The 18583-nt window shown below is 40.8% G+C and overlaps 1 protein-coding gene across 10 annotated transcripts in view; it reads right to left on the bottom strand.

Annotated features, from left to right (window-relative positions):
- TTLL5 (tubulin tyrosine ligase like 5) overlaps positions 1-18583 on the bottom strand; it is a 137456-nt gene that overhangs the window by 6285 nt on the left and 112588 nt on the right. For 5 of the 10 annotated variants that reach the window (XM_051621465.1, XM_051621469.1, XM_051621471.1 and 2 more), the window contains one exon: positions 12832-13052. In XM_051621465.1, coding sequence (XP_051477425.1) covers positions 12832-13052 — 221 coding nt within the window. Of the gene's footprint in view, positions 1-5763; positions 5850-9140; positions 10842-12831; positions 13053-18583 lie in introns of those variants that run through there. The other 5 variants (XM_051621470.1, XM_051621467.1, XM_051621472.1 and 2 more) reach the window with 3 other exon arrangements.

The following is an 18583-nucleotide window of genomic DNA, read 5'->3' as shown; positions in this document are numbered from 1 at the left end:
GCAGATGATGACAGAATGTTATTACTGCCGTTGACAAAGGCTCTATGCAGGGTGAGAGGCTGCACTGGAAAAATTCAATGCAAGGTGCTGGATATCATACTGCTGTTCACTTTCAGTGACCCACCCAGAGCTTTTCAGCCGGACGGGTGGTTCTGGAACAATTTACATGGAAGAGCTCATAATTACTCCATTCCTGTACTAGGGTAAGTAATAAGGTGACATCAAAAGCTGCTCTTTTGTTTCATAAGGTATCTCGTGTCTGAGTAGCCAAAGTAGTCTGAGGTAGAGGTTACCTGAGGTGCCCCTTTGAAGGTCACCTTTCAAAGTCAAGACCACTTGTGCAGTCAATCACAGCAACAAGAGAGAACCAGGAGGATGGCAAATGAAGAATGGAATTAACAGGATTAGTGGGAGGGAGGAGGCGTACCAGCAATGTGCTGTGCAGAAACCTGAGTGATGTCTTTTCCCAGCTGCTCCTGATGAAGGATTTGGACAGTGTGATGAGACCAGCTGAAATCATAGCCAAGGTTCCTCTTGGGAATGTGGTAATAATGTAAAAATAAATACATTGGCGTTCAACAATCTACTGCCTTCTGAGGCTGCAGGGGAGCCTGGAAGAAGCTGAGGAAGCCTGGACAAGGCTGGGCAGCTGGGAATTCCACCCTACTGTAGCAAATGGCTGGAGTCTGACACAGGCCATGCACAGTGGCAACAGTGCATATCCCATCCCCACCCTTTATGCTCCAAGAGAGCTGAGAGACACTGGCTGATAAAAGAATCTCCAAATCCCAGGCACCTTCTTTGTTTAGATTGGCAAACAATATTAAGTGATTGTATGCATCCTGTTTACTTGCCTTATTTTTTTCTTTTGCCGGTGCAGGACTATTTTGAAGCTTGTACTTTTGCATACCTGCTAAAATAATCCCTTACTTTCTTTCCTTAAGCTTATATAAGAGCGGCTGCATTTCAGGAATAATGTTAATTCAAGCAGTGGGTAGACAACACCCAGTCCCATCTTAGAAACTTCAACATTAATTTCAGGTCTCCAATAGCATGACATAAATGACCTTCTTATGAAGGCCCATACAATAGTCTTGGATATAAAAAAACTTTAGAAATATGCTACCTGTAGGTTTCATGTAAACTGAAAAAAAAAAAATAAATATGTAGAGTGTGCTAGATGCAGAGAAGGGTAAGTGCAGAAGTGCTCCTTACTATCAGTATTTTGCAAACAGGCTCCATACATTGCTCTATGCCAGACCACACTGCTTGTGCATTCATCTCATTTGGACAGTGTTCAGACCCTGCTCTCTACCTTTACCTAAAGAATCAAATCACTAGAAAACTAAGAACAGCAGCCTGCCTGCTACAGGGATTAGATCCAAAACAGTTTATTAATCCCCATATTCTTCAAATAGTCTCTTGGCAGTTCAGGATCCAGTTTTAAGCCCTTACAGATGATGATACATTTTATTTCAAAGAGTTGCATACCTCCAGGGCTTGGCATTCAGGCAGATATGGGGGCCAGGTGAATGTCCAAATTAAACACACAGCTCTGCATCATCCTGCAAATGAGCTCAGATAGAGACCTGGGAATCACAGGGAATAAAATCCAATCTATACCATGTAGTTCAAGAAGTTTTCTCCCTAGCTTCAGATTGAGTTCTGACATTCACCTTCTGTATGAGGTATTCTCAAGAGAATTAGAATACAAATAAATCAGTTTTAGATTCATGCTTTAAACCAGACTAGATAGAGATCAGAGACTGCATGAATTATCTGTCTTCACTGCTGTCAAATTCAGATAGCACATTACTAACTTCTGTCTCCCTTTATCTGTAACTCTAATGCTTTTTTCTTCTCCCAGCACATGGAGTGGAAAAGCCACAGGGACACTAGTAATATAAACATTAGTATAACAAAACTGCATCACTATTAATTAGTCCAAGTATGAAAAGGTCAAGGTCCTGTCAAGTCTGCAGCCAGGCATCAATCTTGCCCAGTTTTAATCATTATATGTATTTGTTTGCAATTATATAGTTTATTAGCACATTATATTTTGCCATAGCAAAATAGAACTCCGGAGGCATTTTGTCTTCTGAAGCTTTTAAAAAATAATTTCACAAATACTCAAGAAGTTGGCAGCCACCAAAAGAGAGAGGCACAAAGACAGAAGACAGATTTAACTCCAGGCTCTTGCAGACAAGAGTCCACTTTAAGAACAGTGAAGTTGCCTGGGATGATGCTGTTATAAAGTGCCCTTCATCATCTATTCTCCCTAAAACCTGCTTTGTTTTAGCATTTTCAACAAGGAAGAATAATAAATACAATAATTTTCAAACTATTAGGTCTTCCATGCAGCTACAGACCTTTTCTGATGTTTCTTGCCAGTTGTTAAAAAGCTAAATTCTGGTGGAAACAGAACACATTTTTTACCTAGAACTTCAACTTCCTGAGAAAAAGAAACACACAATTCACCTAATGTCACTAGAGAGGAACCGAAAATAAACCAGCAAATTATGGCAAAATGTCTCCATATATCTTATATTGTTAACATATACAATTAAAAAAATGACCAGCCTGTATTCCTTCCTTCATCTTCTGAACTCATCATATCAAATACAACCTCTTAAAGGCAACCTGGAACTGAACGACCCACCATACTACTTAGCTTAGTTTTTATTCAGCAAGCTGTATTCTGAAGAAGACTTGGAAAAGAGAATTGATTTCTTAATTCACAATCACCCCGCCCAATTGCACTAACACTAATTGAATTGCTAAATTTGATGAAGCAGGAAACAATCAATGTAATGCTGAGGGACCCTAAAAGTAACACAGAATTTAAAAAAAGCCATGTGATAAAGGCTGTATTTTCAGAATGACTGACAATCCACTAGTGGCTGGGTGTTCAATTTCAGTGAAAAATCAGGTCAGAAGCATTTTAAATGTTCCCTAGAGATACTAATTCTTAGTATTTCTTGAACAGAACAAACCCTGTTAAACTTTCAGGAACTTTGATAGGAAATTGTCTGTTCAGACACTACAAATAACTCCCAACTGATAGGCTGCAGATTCAGCTTCCTGTCTGCAGATACGAGAATCTCTGCCTTCTATCTCTTTACACCAGTGGCACACAGCTCACACACAACTTCTGCCTCTCCATGAGATGAGGATGAGGCCATAGGGATGACAAACTGCCACACTTTCGCTATAATGGTGGCTTATTTCAGAATCCTGAGCTGCTTTGTAGAAATGCTGACTTCTATTCTCCATTTTATTTAATCTCAAGGGATCTGTCCTCAAGAGCTTGACTGAGTATGCTGCACAACAGTATCTCCAATTGGTTTTCTGCTACAGTTGCAGTACTAAGCACCAGTGAACTGTTTTCTGGACAATCTTGTTAAAGTTTTGCTCTTGCCTGACTCTCTCTTCCTTTGAGCATCATCCTGACTTTTGGTTACATCACTTGTGACACCTTTATGCTCCTTATTTGCAGAGACCCATAGCAATCCCCAGACAGGCTGTTAGAGGACAAGGCCTATTCTAGCTTTTCAGTCTTTTTTTTAACATTACTGTGTGCATTTATACAGAGAGTCTCTCTAGTTCCTCTTTTATCTCCTCAACTTTTACAGCTTTCTATCGTTAAATGCTTGCAGTTTATTCTATAATCTCTCTCTCCAACCCCACCAGTTTGTATCTAGGATACTAAATACATGTGAAACAGTAACCCCAAATAAGCTGGTCATGAGGGAGACCAGGGCCCTAGTGTTAGCAGCCAATGGGAGAGACTGAAGAAGAAAAACAGCTGTTCCTGCAGAAAGGACCAGAGTAGTTTCTGAGACACACAGACTGGGCACAGCAGTCTCTGACGCACACCAGTGGCTTGGTGCAAAGCTGAAGAAAAAAATCACTCCTTGGTGCCCAAGAACAAACTTTTTGCTGCTGAGCACTGCTATATCCCTCATCCAGTGGCAGGGAAGCTCTGAGTGACCCACCCACAATGACTCTGCTAGCCCACCCTTAGCTAAACTAGGGTTCTGTCTAAACTCTCACTCCCAGCTAAATGGCAGGCTAAACCCTTTGTCTCAGCTTCAGACAGGGTAAGTTTAGTACAGAGCAGCTAGCCTAGTCCTACACAAGGAAACATAAGCTGAAGTTCTCAGTTCTCACTGGATTACAGGTTTTTCCACAGGTGGTGACTACACTGAACTTTGCAGTTGTTATCTAGCCTATATTCTTCCTGCAACTGTGGCTATTGTCTTCCACCATTAATATCACCAACAATCCTCATGCATGCTCTGCATAAATATTCACAGAAACAGGGAAGGAAAGAAAAACGCTACCTACACTTATCACAGACATATGTAACAAAACCAGCACCCAGAGGAGATGGAGATAATCTCTAGCAGAGGCTAAAAAGACAGGGTGGTGACTGTGAAAATACTATTAAAACTGTGATAGAGAAGGCAGAATTCAGCACAAATATTTCTAAAGTCCATCCAGCAAACCAGTTTGGTCAATATATTGACAACTCCATTTTTACATGTATTTGTAAATTAATGTATAACCTTGCTTTATATACTGTACTAAAAACTCAACTTGAACTATACAGTATACCAGAACTTTTGCCTCAACTAGACATATACTAACTAGAGTGCTGACATAACTGTATTTCTTTTTATAATCCCATTATATTCCATTCCTACACTGTCACACTCCAATGTGCTGTAGGGTCTTTTTTACTGACTATGGGTATTCACTGTATAAAATTTCTGGTAGGATAGATGGAGTTCATGGCAGGTGGTAAAGCATGGGAGGCAGTTTGGAATTGTAAAATAAGTGCATTAGCTGAATGTTTGTGCTAGAGGATCAGCAATAAAATCACTGACATTAATAATGGAAATGCCATCTTTAAGTTTCAGAGCTAAATATCGAAGAGATTAATTAGGCAGTTCACTCCTATGCAAACTTTTTTTTCTGCCTGTGAAATACCAGCATTGGAATCACTGCATTAGTGATACTCAAGTCACATTTTCAGGTTTTTCACAGGAAAAGAAAAGATCAGAAACTAACATTTTAAAGCACTCTAGATCCTCACTTGTCAATATACTCCATGACACCGCCATCACAAATCACTCTGAGCCAAGGGTAATATAGGTTCATCAAGACTGCACTCTACCTGCTAATAGGTCTGCATCAATGAAAAATAGATTGGGTCCTCATTTACTGAGATCTTAAAGGTAAGCTAGGATGAAGATTTGATTCTGTAAATCTCAGTGAATTTTCTTTGGAAACTTTCACCTCTACTGATTGACTTCACCACACAGCTGATTCACAAGTCCCAGTTTTGTTTTTTTCTGAACTAAGGGGCTTTTCTGCAAGATTGAAGAAAAATGTAAAGAATGTTCTGGCCCTTCATTACAAGCCAAGCTTAAACAACAGAGCATCTTTGAGCCAAAGCCTAAAGCAAAGAGAAGCCATCTTAGCCAAGTTTTGTTGTGTTTTTTTTTCCCAGCCACATTTTTACGGATTGTTCTCTTCCAGCTCTATGAAACTCAGCCTTTGCTCCCTTCTGTTTAGTCTTTGTAATCCCAGGAGGAATAAATTCCCTGCACAGCTGAACCCAGACTGTTACCTAGGAACCACTACATGTAGGGTAGGCAGCTGTGTTTCTTCTTGCTGAGAAAGTTTTTTCCCAGTTCTTGAGGAAGATGAAAGCATCCCAGCATGCCCACCCCCACTTTCCTGGTCTTTGGCACTCACCTGTGGAATTTGTCCCTGGCTCACAGGATGCAGCACTCTGAAGGCTGTTCTGGAAACTGTTCAGTTGCCTTTCAGTAGAGGTCACCCTAACAGGTAAAAAGTATAAAATTGGATAGAGATAAGAAGAGATATACCAAGGAAGACTAAAAGTCTCCAACAAAAAAATGAGAATTCTCCTAGTTTACTTCATCTCACTGGGATTGTAGCTATGAAGCTATGTCTGAACATGGTACGAAAAAGACAATGTCAGCATCCAACTCCGAAAAGGCAGAGTAAGATAGACAAACACTCAAGCCACCAGCAAGACTTTGACGTGCCTAAAACACTTAATTGTCCCACATGCCTTGGAAGCTGGTTCTGGAGAACAAAGGAGATTGTAAATTATATTGGGCCACCAAAGCACAACTCAGTTTGTAATGCTGTGGTCACCTTATTCCAGTGATCTGAAGTAAAACAGAAATGTACACACTAGCAAAAACATGCCACATTAAAAAGTACTTGCATCTTGTCTCAGCAGAGACAGCTCATTTAGGCAAGATTTCTCACTTGCCTTGGAAACTGAGACCCACAGGATGCATTTAATCTCCAGCAGTCCAGTGCCAGTGCTCAAGCAGATATTTTATGCAAATCTGCCTGCATTTGACTCAGCATTTGAGTTACAGCAAAACTGTATTATGTGGAATACAACTGCACTTCTTTTAACTGCTACAAAGGTTCATTACCTAATTGAGACCATGCCCTCCTACAGAAAAAATGGGTCTACTCCCAAGGCAAGGTCAAGCTATACAGCTGCAATGATCTATTCTGTCCTTAAAATCTATACAAATGATTAATCAATTTCAAGTTTATCCTCTCCTCGCCTTTCTTCCTTCCTGCCCAACTCTATTCTGATGACTCCAGAATTCTGCATGTACAGTCCTGCCTACCCGCCAAAGTCCTTCTCCTTCACTCATGCAGCTCTCTGCAGTGTTGCAGTTACTGTGATCTCTTCCCCAGCAGAGCACTGTAATCTTTGATTCCCATGCCCTGATGACTAACAGACCCAGGCAAACGTCCAGTTTCTTTGGTTTTGTCTGAAACCTATTGCTTTCAGATTTTAAAGTCAGCAAGTCACCAGTAACCCAGGTGCTCCTGGCAGCTAGAAGGCCTGTGAGGGGCTCCTATATTTTATTTCAGTTGGACTTTAATGAAATAACTTGGAGTCCCTACAGGAAGAGAGGAATGCAGATATCCCATTTGCAAAACAGAACCCCTCGCTGCAATCAGTCATAATTTGAAATGCTATTGTCAAATGAAATGCGTTTCCAGGTCTACTGTCTCTCAGAGAAAATTTCTGATATGTACTTATGGTTTCTTTTTGCTGCTAATACTCCATGGTCCTTCTGGGAGCAGAGGATCCAGATGGAACTTTATGCTTTTTACATAGAGATTCAATGCTTGTAATTAGCTTGCCCACTTTATCACAGCACAACTGACAGCCAAATTCAGCTCATCTTCTGCAGGTAGAATGCAAGACTAGTCATTGAAAATGTCATCAAGAATGCCAGCAAAACAAAACAGGGAATAGTCATACTCCTACCTTAAAGTGGGGTTTATGTTTAGAGAATCTCTTTCACTCTCCACACTTGCCCTTCTTCTTTTCTGCCTGCCCACACTCAACTGTCACTTCCACACAGCTCATTTTCAGATCTGCTTCTGGGCCACTGATCGCCCAGCACGCTAAACTCACCCCTCAGGTTCCCTCTGCTGTCCTGATGGAAGCTCCACTGCCAGAACATATTCACTACTTAAAACCGCCTTTCTCAATTCCTTCTTTTAATGTCTGTGTTGGTTTTGCTTCCATTTCGCCAACACAATCCATTGTTAAGTTCTCAATTTCTCTTTCTTCAATACTAACAAAAACACTGTCCACACTGTTTCCTCCACTTAAATATCTGCCATTGTCCTTTTCTGTCTCTTATACAGCTTACCCCTCCTTGAAACAGATATTGACTTCCTTCATTTAGGCACTAAACCAGCCCAGCCTTAGACTGAAAATTTGGAGGATGTTCTTGTTCCACAGGTGACAAAGAAACACTTCCCTGACGAAATGTTAAACACATTTGTTTTAACAACCTACTCCTGGGATGCTACAAAGACATCTGAGGGTTGTCTTGGGGGACAATGATGACAGAACTGACCCTAACAAATTCATGTCACAAAAGCCCAGGTTTGACAAGTGGGCAGCAACATATGTGAAGACCCAGAGCCAGGGAGGCTTGTTCCTCTTTGTTGCTCTTGGACAGGATATCTCTGCATGTGTATCTGTGTGTATAATCTGAGGCTAGCCAAGGGCTAAGCCTACAGGCCTAGTGCACCCAGCTGTGTCAGGGTGTTAAATCAAGGCACATCTCTCAGATGCACAGCTTTTGCTGCCAAAAATGTCTAAGGGTCACGCAGCCTGATTAACCCAGAAGCTCAGGAGCTAAAAAAACAAGTGTTGTACAGTACAGCAGTAGCAAAAAAGTGAAAGGGGTTCCAGTAACAGTTACAGGCTTGCTCTCCAGCTGCCTGTCCTCTTTTCAGTGGGCACTCAGTTTGCATGTGTGACATACCTGGCTTGCTTCAGAAACTTCACGCACGCCTATGAATAAGCACACAGGGGCAAGACCAGAACCACAGTGTTTTACAGGGCTTGCTCTGTGGCCATCATTCCACTCATGGCACATCTGCCAGACTTGGTCAGCCTGTCCTAGAACAGCTGGCTACTGCTGCATCCAATTGCAGTCAGGACTCCACCCCACTGGGGGATGGATTTCCTGAATCCTGGAGAAATGCATCACCTTTACCCTATTTCTGTACTAGCTACAATAGAACAGAACTTTGGCTCTTCTGCTGCTGGCACCATACAAAGCAAACATACAAAAGAACAAGGCAGAAAGATTTTGTGCTGTAGTGTTGGCACTTGAAGGGGGTATTTGTTTCAAAAGGCTTCCTGAATAGAGTTGTTGGGAATGACATTTACAAAAAAGTTGAGCACAAGAAATTATGCCATGTTGACCAACATCTCCAATAGTCTGTGATGTTCCAGTCCACTGCTGGTAAACTCAGTGATCTTCTTGGGCTCTCTCTCCCTGATAACATCTTGAACTGCATGTTTATCTTCTCCATCTGGCATTTCCTTTCCTTCTTTTCAGTGGTCTAACACTGATGGCTAAATTTTTCTGAGATCTTTCCTGACTGTTGGCTCTGTTCACAGGCTGCTCAAGGCCTTGCTCAACTTGATGCTGTCATAGTTAAAAGAACAGGTTTCTGAAAAGTTATTATAGGAATGACTGTGCAGAAACTTCTATTTATTGTGACTTAGTCACTCCTAAAAGTAGAAAGATTTTCCTCCTACCACCTGTACCAGTTCACTTTGGGTTCTCACAGTTGAGCTAATGTATTTTTCTACTTTGCATGCTGGCATCTGAAGGTTTGATCCACCAAATGCTGTTTCCAGGGACTTCATTCCACAGACACTGTATCTGTGATCTCTGTCTCAAAACATTGCTGTTGCCTATTAGCAGGTCTCTTCATGGTTAACAGACCTGCAAATAGTAGTGGCAACATGAGCAGAAAGGACCCAGTCTGACTCTTGGGAAGAAAGAAGAGCTTGTTGTGTTAGCCATTCAAAAAACATCTTTTTACTTGCAATACCAGCACATTTAATAATGAAAGCTATGGAACTCCATGAGACCATTTTATGGGGCTACATTTCAGTGTTGGCACTACATATTAAACCATTTCTCCCAGTCAGTCTTTTTCCACAAACTAATTTGGACCACAGTTTTCCACTCTGGTAGTTCAAACAACAAGTCCACTTTGGACATAACCCAGGTAAAGTCAACCTACCACCTTTTATAATTTAAGAGACTGACAAAACAAGACCTGAAAAGACAAGGCTGAATTGTCTGGCCGTTGCATTACTTTTTTTCTTTATGTTTTAACCAGGGAAGTGTCCAAGTTACTAGATAGTTTTTAATTAGTCAGTAAAGTTAATCTTTAGCATCTCATTCTATTTGTAGTTGAGTTTTCTACTTCTTATTCTTTTCTTCTTCTTCTGGAAGCCACATGTACCAGTTGGGAGAGAACAGGTAACGCATGAAAGAAGAGATAGGTCAAAGAGACAAAGCTGATTTTAGTTGGTCTTCACCATCCATTCTCCGGAGAAATTCTACAAACAACTTTAAAAAGATGATCTTTATTAAGATGTTAAAAGCCAGGCAGTGCAAAAAAGCAGATAGAGAAAAAAAGGTCTGGCTTACGGAAATATATGGGAAAAAAAAAAAAAGAAGAGACACAAGAGCTTTAACAACAGAATGGGATTAGTTTCAGTGAGTCTTGTGGAAATAATATATAGCACTGGGATCTTTTTGGGGAAAGAGATGAGGAAAACAGCCAACAAGTATTAGAGAGGGAGAATGGGAAGCAAATAAAAAATGACCTGACAGAGAAATGATGCAGCCAAAAAGTCAAAATCAGATGTTATGGAGATGGGTATTTGTCATGTCATAACCTAAGGAGATGGTAGTCCCACACTGGAAAAGTACAATTCTGCGTGCCACAATGCAAGCACTCTGACAAACTGAAGAAAATAAATTCAAGACAATTAAGGACTTGGCAGGCGGAACTACTATCTGAGGTTAACAAAACCTCAACAAGTCTAAGCAACATTAGGAAACTCCAAGAAGTAGAAGGATATTCAAAAGATGGAAAGTATTTGCAAGGGAAAGTGTTTAGGGTGGTTCAGGAGGGAGGAACAAGGTATAACACGATGAAACAAAGGAAAAATTCAGATTGCACATCAGAAGAAACTTTGATAATAATGTCTAGATTCTTAAATAGTTTACTATAGCACATGGTGGGGTTTCTGCCACTGGAATTTTTTGAAAGCAGACTACACACAGTGTCTGAGAATACTTTGCGCAGAATAACCAGGGACTGTAAAGAACAGGCTGGAGCATGCAAGACATCTTTTTCTTCTCTAATCTATATTCCTTTGACACAGAGGCTTCTTTCCATTCACTCTCCTCTCTCGATGCATCTCTGGTCTTTTCCTGACAACAACGAAAGGATTAAATTAGACTGAGACATAGCAGGTTTTAAATTATCATCTCTCTATATGCTGGAAATGTAGCTGGGCACTGCTGTTTTCTATGTAAGTGAAAAAAAAGTTACTGCAGGATCCCATGAATGGCAAGAATGGCTTTGGAGCCTCGTGCCGGAGACTGAAAGGCAACTTGGAAAGTATTTCCTGAGTGGCTCCTTGCAGCCTTCAATACTTGGATTAGTTTTCTGAAATTCTGAAGGGATCTTTTGCTTTTTTTCCCTTCTGTGCATTTTTGGTGCTGAACTTTTTCCGGTTTTCCCACACTCCTGCCTGTCACAGAGCAGAAACCACAAAAATGCAGCAAAGTAAAGTCTGTCCAAGGAGCTGCAATTCCATCTCACAAGGATAAACATTTCCTCTGCCAAGAAGTGAGCACAGCACACCGGCATCTTCAAATACACATCCCTGCTGCCCAGCAGAGAAACCCACTGACACAGCCTGTCACCTGTACTAACATGAGCTACCCAGCATAAAAGAAATCAGATAACAAACCCACCAGCATATATCTGCCAGACCTGATGCTCACATCTGCATTTTCTGAGTTGACAAAGTCTACTAGCATCTTGTTTTCTTTTTAAATAGCTTAGGGGGATTAATTCAGAATGCTATCTCTTAAGATAGCAAGAGTATAGGCAGAAAATATACAAGCCTCCCAAAAGTTGTTCTGTCAGGATCCTTAAATAAGCCTTGCAGTTCCAGATTTGATACACACACACTGACAGTGCTCTACCATCTTCATAAGTTATCTTTCATCAGTAATCTTTTACTAAAACTTCTCTCTTTAAACAGGAATCATGAAACCTCACAGGAACCTGCTCTGAAATTTTTACAACTCTCTGGCTATAGAGTAAGTACAAAGCAGGAAGTTATTAATCCAATTTTTGCCCTTCGGTATTCAGGGATTAAACAAGTCTGAGGATATGAGGAAAAATCTGATGAGGGATTTAGTCTAAAGTAGTACTCTTTAGTAGTTATCTCTAGCAGGAGATAAACAGAGAACTAAGGAAGCTACCAAGAAAGGTAAAGGATAAGGAGAAAACCCAGAAGCCTTGCTCACATTCTCTCATAATACACAAAATACACCTCAAGAAATGGAAAGGAAGGAAAAAGTTACAATCAGTAAGCAACATTCATGCTGAACGTTTTTTTTTGTTTTAAAGGTAACATGCTCCAATTCCATCTACCTTCGAATGGCAAACACTATATAACTAAAAACTTAAAGAAGGATTTCTACAGATAATGAGGAAAGCTATAATTGCATTAGGCACAATATAATCACTTTAAATGAAATAAACACTTGTGCTTGAAGGCGTAAGTCAATAACTGTATGTTAAATTAATGGGGAAACTTGACTCAGGGGCAGATTAGCTTGTTAAGTATAATGTTGGGGTTTTTTTTTGGCAGCCTCTTCTGACCCACCATGTTCTAGCCCACATCAAATATTAAACATGGAGGGAGTGACTCAAGTGCCTAAACATAGATGCCTACTACTCTCAAGTTATTTGAGTTATCTGCAGCATGGGACTGGCAGATACAAACAAGAACTACAGACACCTTGTGCTCCTCTGAAGCAGCAGCTGGAGGTCAAGTAGAATAGCCCAGGGCATCCAAAATGTCACTAGCAACCTGTATTTATGTAACTGAATCCCACCCTGGATCAGACACTTACTTCTCTGATTCAATCTGTCAGTTCCTATGTCCTTATGTTTGTGTGATGTTACAGCCTTACCTATCTTACCATTGTGAAACATGAAACTGCAACACAGTGCACACCTGTTTTCAGTATACACAGCTCAGGTTATTCTGAGATGTATCTTGGACAGCATAGACCAAAAGATCTATGTCAGCCTCACACGTAGACAGGTGGCTTTCCAGTATTCCTTCTTGGGAGAACCAGTGCCAGCTCCCTGTTGTGGATGGGAAGAGATAAAACTTACTTGGAAATCCTCTGGGCTGCAGCCTTTCTGACTACTGCCTGCCTGTGGTTTGCTGGAGGCTTTGGAACCAGCTGAGAAGGCATACTCTGGGATGGCACCACTTTGTGCAAACTGGTTGCCTTCTGGATACTAGAAGTGGCACTTGACGTCTTGTGGGCATCAGAGCCAGCTGGCATGGATATATGGCTGGTGCTGGATTCTGAGTAGTTGGCAAAGAGAGCCTGGTAAAAAAGAAAGTAAACAAAAATACCATAGTAATTGATGATTACCTCTGAATATTGCTCAGTGAGCTGATGGAGGGGAAGGACATTTTTGTGAGGGATAATATCTACTGGATGAAGACAACACCAGGGCTTTAGGAACAGTCCCCATGCATTAGAAAACAAACAAGCAAACAAAAAAAAGTTAAGTCTTTAAGTCAGTTGAAGTAGTTTTTAGAGCTGAATTTTATACCCTTGGAAGCTGGAACTAGCTTCTAAAGAAGGCAGATGAGCTCATTACTGCCACATAATGATACAATTCTGGATTAAAAAAACAAGAGGTCTTATCCTCAATCTTGCAGTGAGTGCCCATCCACAAAGAAGTAACACTTTTATTGCTTTGACTGACTTTCTGCATTTATCTTGAAAATTATTATTTGTGTGGGAGATGGGATTGAAACAATTCTAGGAAAGAAAAAGGTTATGGGGAAGATGTTACAATGCCGGTTCTTCAGTCTAACCCTGTAAGTGCTTGGAAAAACAGAGAAGTTCTAGGTTACCTCCTCTGAAAAAAGTGACTTTAGGTCAGCAGCCGACATAAAGGAAATTCCTACTGATACCAGGGAACAGAAAATATTTCTATTCCTATAGCAGATGGGAGAGTAAGTATGTTGGAGATTTGTCACAGGGAACAAAAGAATCTGCATGTTATGAGACACTGGAGAATTAAGCAGTGGACTAGCAAAGCAAGAGGGGAATGGTTCCCTAAGACAGCTCTGCACACTGCTTGGCTCTCTTCAGAAAGGAGCAACCTGCTGGGAGTTCTGCCTTGTCTTTCCTCGAAGTTAGTCAGATTCCCAGGGCAAAGAGGCAGTACAGTTACCATGTAGTTTGGCAGCTAGAGGTCAGTGATAGCAGATGAGGGGAATAGCTGAGCACTCGCCAGTCACCTCGGCGTGACCCTGGGAGCAGTGCCTTCACTCTGTTTGTCCTCAGTTTCATCTCTGGTGAAAAACACACAAAGCCACAGCGAGTGGGCTCCAGAGAAAACCACAGTCTGAGGGCTGGCTGAGCCTCAGCACACAGACAGGAAAAGCCCCTCTCCCCCGCAATTCTCTGGCAAATGGCAGGGCAGTGGTGTGTGGGAAGGCGTTTCTGACAGGCAGAGCTCTAGGGAGAAAAGGAAGTCCAGGAGCCAAAACAGGCCTGTTTCCTAAGTAGAGTTCACTGACAAGATGCCCTTAAGCTCCCAATCGTTCTTAACCTCTCCCTTCCCTGAAGCTCTACCTTGATCACAGCTTTCAGATCTCGAATAAGTAGCTGGTACAAGTGCAGAAAGCTGGAAAACAGCAGTCAGAGCCCACCTCCTGCCAGCACAACAAACTACAATGGAACTTGGTTTAGTCTCTTGCATCTTAAGAGTCTGACACATCATGGGGTCAGTATGAAGACACTCAAATCACTGCACCCTCTTTCTTATTCAGGGGTGACATTTCATTGTGCTCTGTTTGATATTATGCATATTTCCTCCAAGTTCCTTTCTTGTTATTAAAATCAATAAGATCCTTGAGTCCACAAAGCATATGGTTTTAACCCCTGCCTTGTGTTAAGTGCATTGGCAAGGAGGTCCATGACTCTGAAGAAACAGCAAGCATGGATACTCTAAAAAAGTCTGATCAGCAAAAGCTGGGCTGAGACCTGCCTACAGAGAAGTCATGGATGTTTTTCTTGGGGGTAACGGACTTCCAAAAAGGCTTTTGTCTCCATGCTGTGCTGAGATTCTGGCTACCTTCCAGGCAAGGATGGGGAGACTGGAAGCTGACACGGATCATGGCTTCTGGATTCAGCTACAAAGCACACTGCCCTGCTGTGAACTCCATGGGGACAGGACAGGAAATCAGGAGAAGCTACTGTGCAAATAAAGAGGGCAGCTAGGGAGAGCAGAGCCTGACCACACAAGGGAAGGGTTGAGAAAAGATTTTAACACATCTAAAAAGCAGGAGACAAACCACATCACTCAAGATTCTGAAGGCTCAGGGCCTAGGGAGAGCAGAAGCCTAGACAAACCCTGAAAGAGGCAGTCCTGAAGCAGGTAGCACCCTACAACTATTGCTGCTGCAAGAAAAAAAAAAACACCTTTGAACCACACTTCCCAGGCTGACAAATTTAACTTGGTGTTGAGAAGACATTTGCTTCCCTGACAAGTTCTTCGAGTTACAAACCTGAAAAGAGCACTACGAGACTTTTTAGCTTAAAAAAATAAAGTATAACTGCATGATTCTCTAGAGAGGCAGGACTGCATTAACCCTGTCTGGCACATGAAGAATGTTAGCAATGACAGAGAGTGATTTTCCCTAAGCCACAGACTAACACAACATGAAAAGCCAGGCTGAGAGCTCAGAGAAGTTCCTGACTCGCAATCCCATATTTGCCTCCTTAGATCACACCTCTCCTTTCTTCCACATCCACACATGAACAACATACACAGTGTTATCTGTTTTATTTGGAAAATCTCTACATGTACAGCTTGTCAGTAAGAACAATGCAGAGTATTAGCAAGTAGCAGCTGAGTTCAGGCAGCTCATGATTAAAAGAAGGGAGGTACTGTAATACTTTGAAGAAAAGCAGATATATTAATGATCTTCAAAAACAGAAAGAATGTTCCTGGCACTTACCATCCCTGTATCTAACACCCATCCCTAGCACAGTAACGGAACAAATGTTGCATGCAAAAACATGTTCATTCTGTGACCAGAGGAGGTAATGAAGCTCATTTCCTGTGAATCTGACTTGAGGCTGAATCTTACAGTATCTTAATATAAAGCATGCCCCAAATTATGTCTCTTTTCATGGGGTTGGGCCATTCTTGTGTTAATTTTCTGCTATCTAACTAGGAGTGGCCCCATGCTGCAGCCTTTGCCTTAATGGGAACAGTAGTTGAATACCCTTTTCAGATACATAGATCTTTATTTTCATGAAATTTATATGAAACATAGCTTTGAGATGTCTGTCCCATAGTCATTCAGTTTAAATTGGATCAGCAAGTTTGAAAACAATGAGTCTAAGCAGTGTATGAGAACCAATGCACATACACATGTACTGCATAAAGATCTGTGCAGCTAGTTCCAAATCACTAGCGCTGGAAACTGAGATGTTTGTAAGCAATAAACAATGACAAGGGTTTAAGCTAAAACAAAAAGGGGAAAAAAAAAGCAAACCCAACAAAATAAAAACCACCACTTCAAGAAAAGCAACTGTATTTCAGATGACATTGCAAGAATACAGAGAATCAAAAGGCTTGGAAGACCTTTGGAGTCTTACAACTTGTCTAATGGAGATTCTTTTGAACACATATTAATGCATTCAGTTAAATCAATTTGGATGCAACAATCAGTTGAGATGAAAATTCATGAAGTGGCTATAAAGAATAGGCTCAAAATGTACTATTAACTGCCACAGTGTTAAACTGCAGCAAGAGGAACACTTAATGAAGAGAAGCAAATGCACAGACTGTTGTGAAGCATGTCTTCTTTGCTAAATTCTTCAGACAAAACTAAAATATACTAAAATAAGTTGACTTGGTGCATTCTCCTTTGTCTTTCTTTTTGGTACTGGAAGCTCTCTGGGGCAAGGATTGGGCCATATCATTGTATGGAAAGACACTTAAATCTGGGCATTACCATAATTCTAATAATAGTGACAGGATTGGAAACATGGGGACAAACTTTCAGCTGGTATAAATCAGCACAGACTACTGCTTTCAGAACAGTTGTTCTGCTTTTCTTAGACTGAGTCTTTGACTCATCAGTATCACAAGACTCAAGCAGGAAAAATGGCAGTTAGCACATTTAGTGGGAAAACAATCTGAGGGAGAAAGCTACAAAACAAGAATGAACATGAGACTGAAGGGGAAGAGAGACTGCAAATCTGACAGCAGTCCAATATATAATAGTTTAAAAAACAGTTTAATGATGTTTAAGGCTGCATTCAAAGAGGCCCTGTGTCCTCAGGCAGGAATAATGTAGTTCTAGGAATATTATTCTGAATACTCAACATTCCCAATCAGATCTAAATAAAGTGTAGGGAACTGTAGTGTGTTACACACATTAAAAGAAAAAGATGTGCTCAGCTTCATAAAATGAGGAATATTTCAGAACACATACTGGTTTTAAATAATTGAGAGGAGAATTGTTTAATATTAACTTAGTCCAACATTTTATAGCATAAAATCTACTTAAACTTCTGATTGAAAATATGATCATATCTGACCACACAACTTGTTAACATGATTATATCTTGTTTAACGTGAGATTTTTTTTTTAATATAAGCAGGACTGATGGGGATCATTCCACTATTCGACTGTACTTTTCTTGTTTTAATTTAGCTTTTTTCCCCATGTGAAATGTTTGGCATAAAAGCAGACAGCACATAGCCACACAGAAAAGGAGGAACCTCCCTAACAGCTAATGGCATCTTTCCAGTACAGGAAACAATTAGAGAATAAACAACGATGGTATAATAACTGCCTTGCCAACTGTAGCAGTGATACTAACATCTAGGTCATAACATGTCACATGAAGTCTCCTTTAAACATTAAAAATACTGCTATAAACCTGTTTTTCTTGTATTTTGGTTTGATTTTGTAACTCTTGTTTCTTGATTTTGTTAATATTAGACTTAAGCTTCTTGTCTCTGCTTTCTGACTCTGCCCTATTTTTCTCTTTTCTCAAGCTCTGTATTATGACCTTATCACTCCATCCATACGTTTGTTAGATTCTCATCCATTCAAGTTCAGTGTTTTTCTTTTTGTCCAGGGAATGAAGTACCTATTCTCACATCAGAGATCTATTTCTATCATACTACAATGCACAAAGTAACTTCCACATACAAGTGAAAATTGATGGTCATTATTCCTCTTCTTCCACCAACACAGTATCTGCTACTCTGCAAACTGTTAAACGCCTGGAGGAGAAGTTATAATTCTTAAGGGTCTGGAAAGTGGTCAACCAAAAGCGGGTGCTGCCACAAAGCAGCAGGCAATAAGCTTTCATGCTAACACATCCCCCGCACAGCAGATGGGGGTGTTTCTACTACACAAAAACTTGACTAGAGTCTTCCATGCCTTCCAATGCACCCAGCTCATCTCCAACATATCCAGCTAGTTAATACGCTGGCAGAAGCCTTTGCCTGTATTATTAATCATTGTGTTTCTGTTACTTGTTCACATGCTATCAGCAAACATATTGCTAGCCCACTTGTCACAGAGAGAAGGAAAGACTGGCATCCAGTCATGTTGTATGGTCATACCATACTCAGGATATGCCTCGAGATACCTTAATAAATGCACTTCAGCTACTGACAAATGGCTATCCTGCCTTCCAACTGTAACAAGAACTTGAGCCATCAGATAAAACAGGCTTGGAGATATCCTCCATGTACTCCCCATAGCAGAGAGATCATTACACCCTTTCAAGTGACAGGCCTTCTAGTTTCAGGCATATATTTCTTCTGTTAGAGGAGGCTGAGAAACTTGACCATAGTAGGCAAGACA

Source organism: Apus apus, chromosome 5 (assembly GCF_020740795.1).
Source record: "Apus apus isolate bApuApu2 chromosome 5, bApuApu2.pri.cur, whole genome shotgun sequence".
NCBI lineage: Eukaryota > Metazoa > Chordata > Aves > Apodiformes > Apodidae > Apus > Apus apus.
This window is presented reverse-complemented; position numbering and strand designations above follow the sequence as displayed.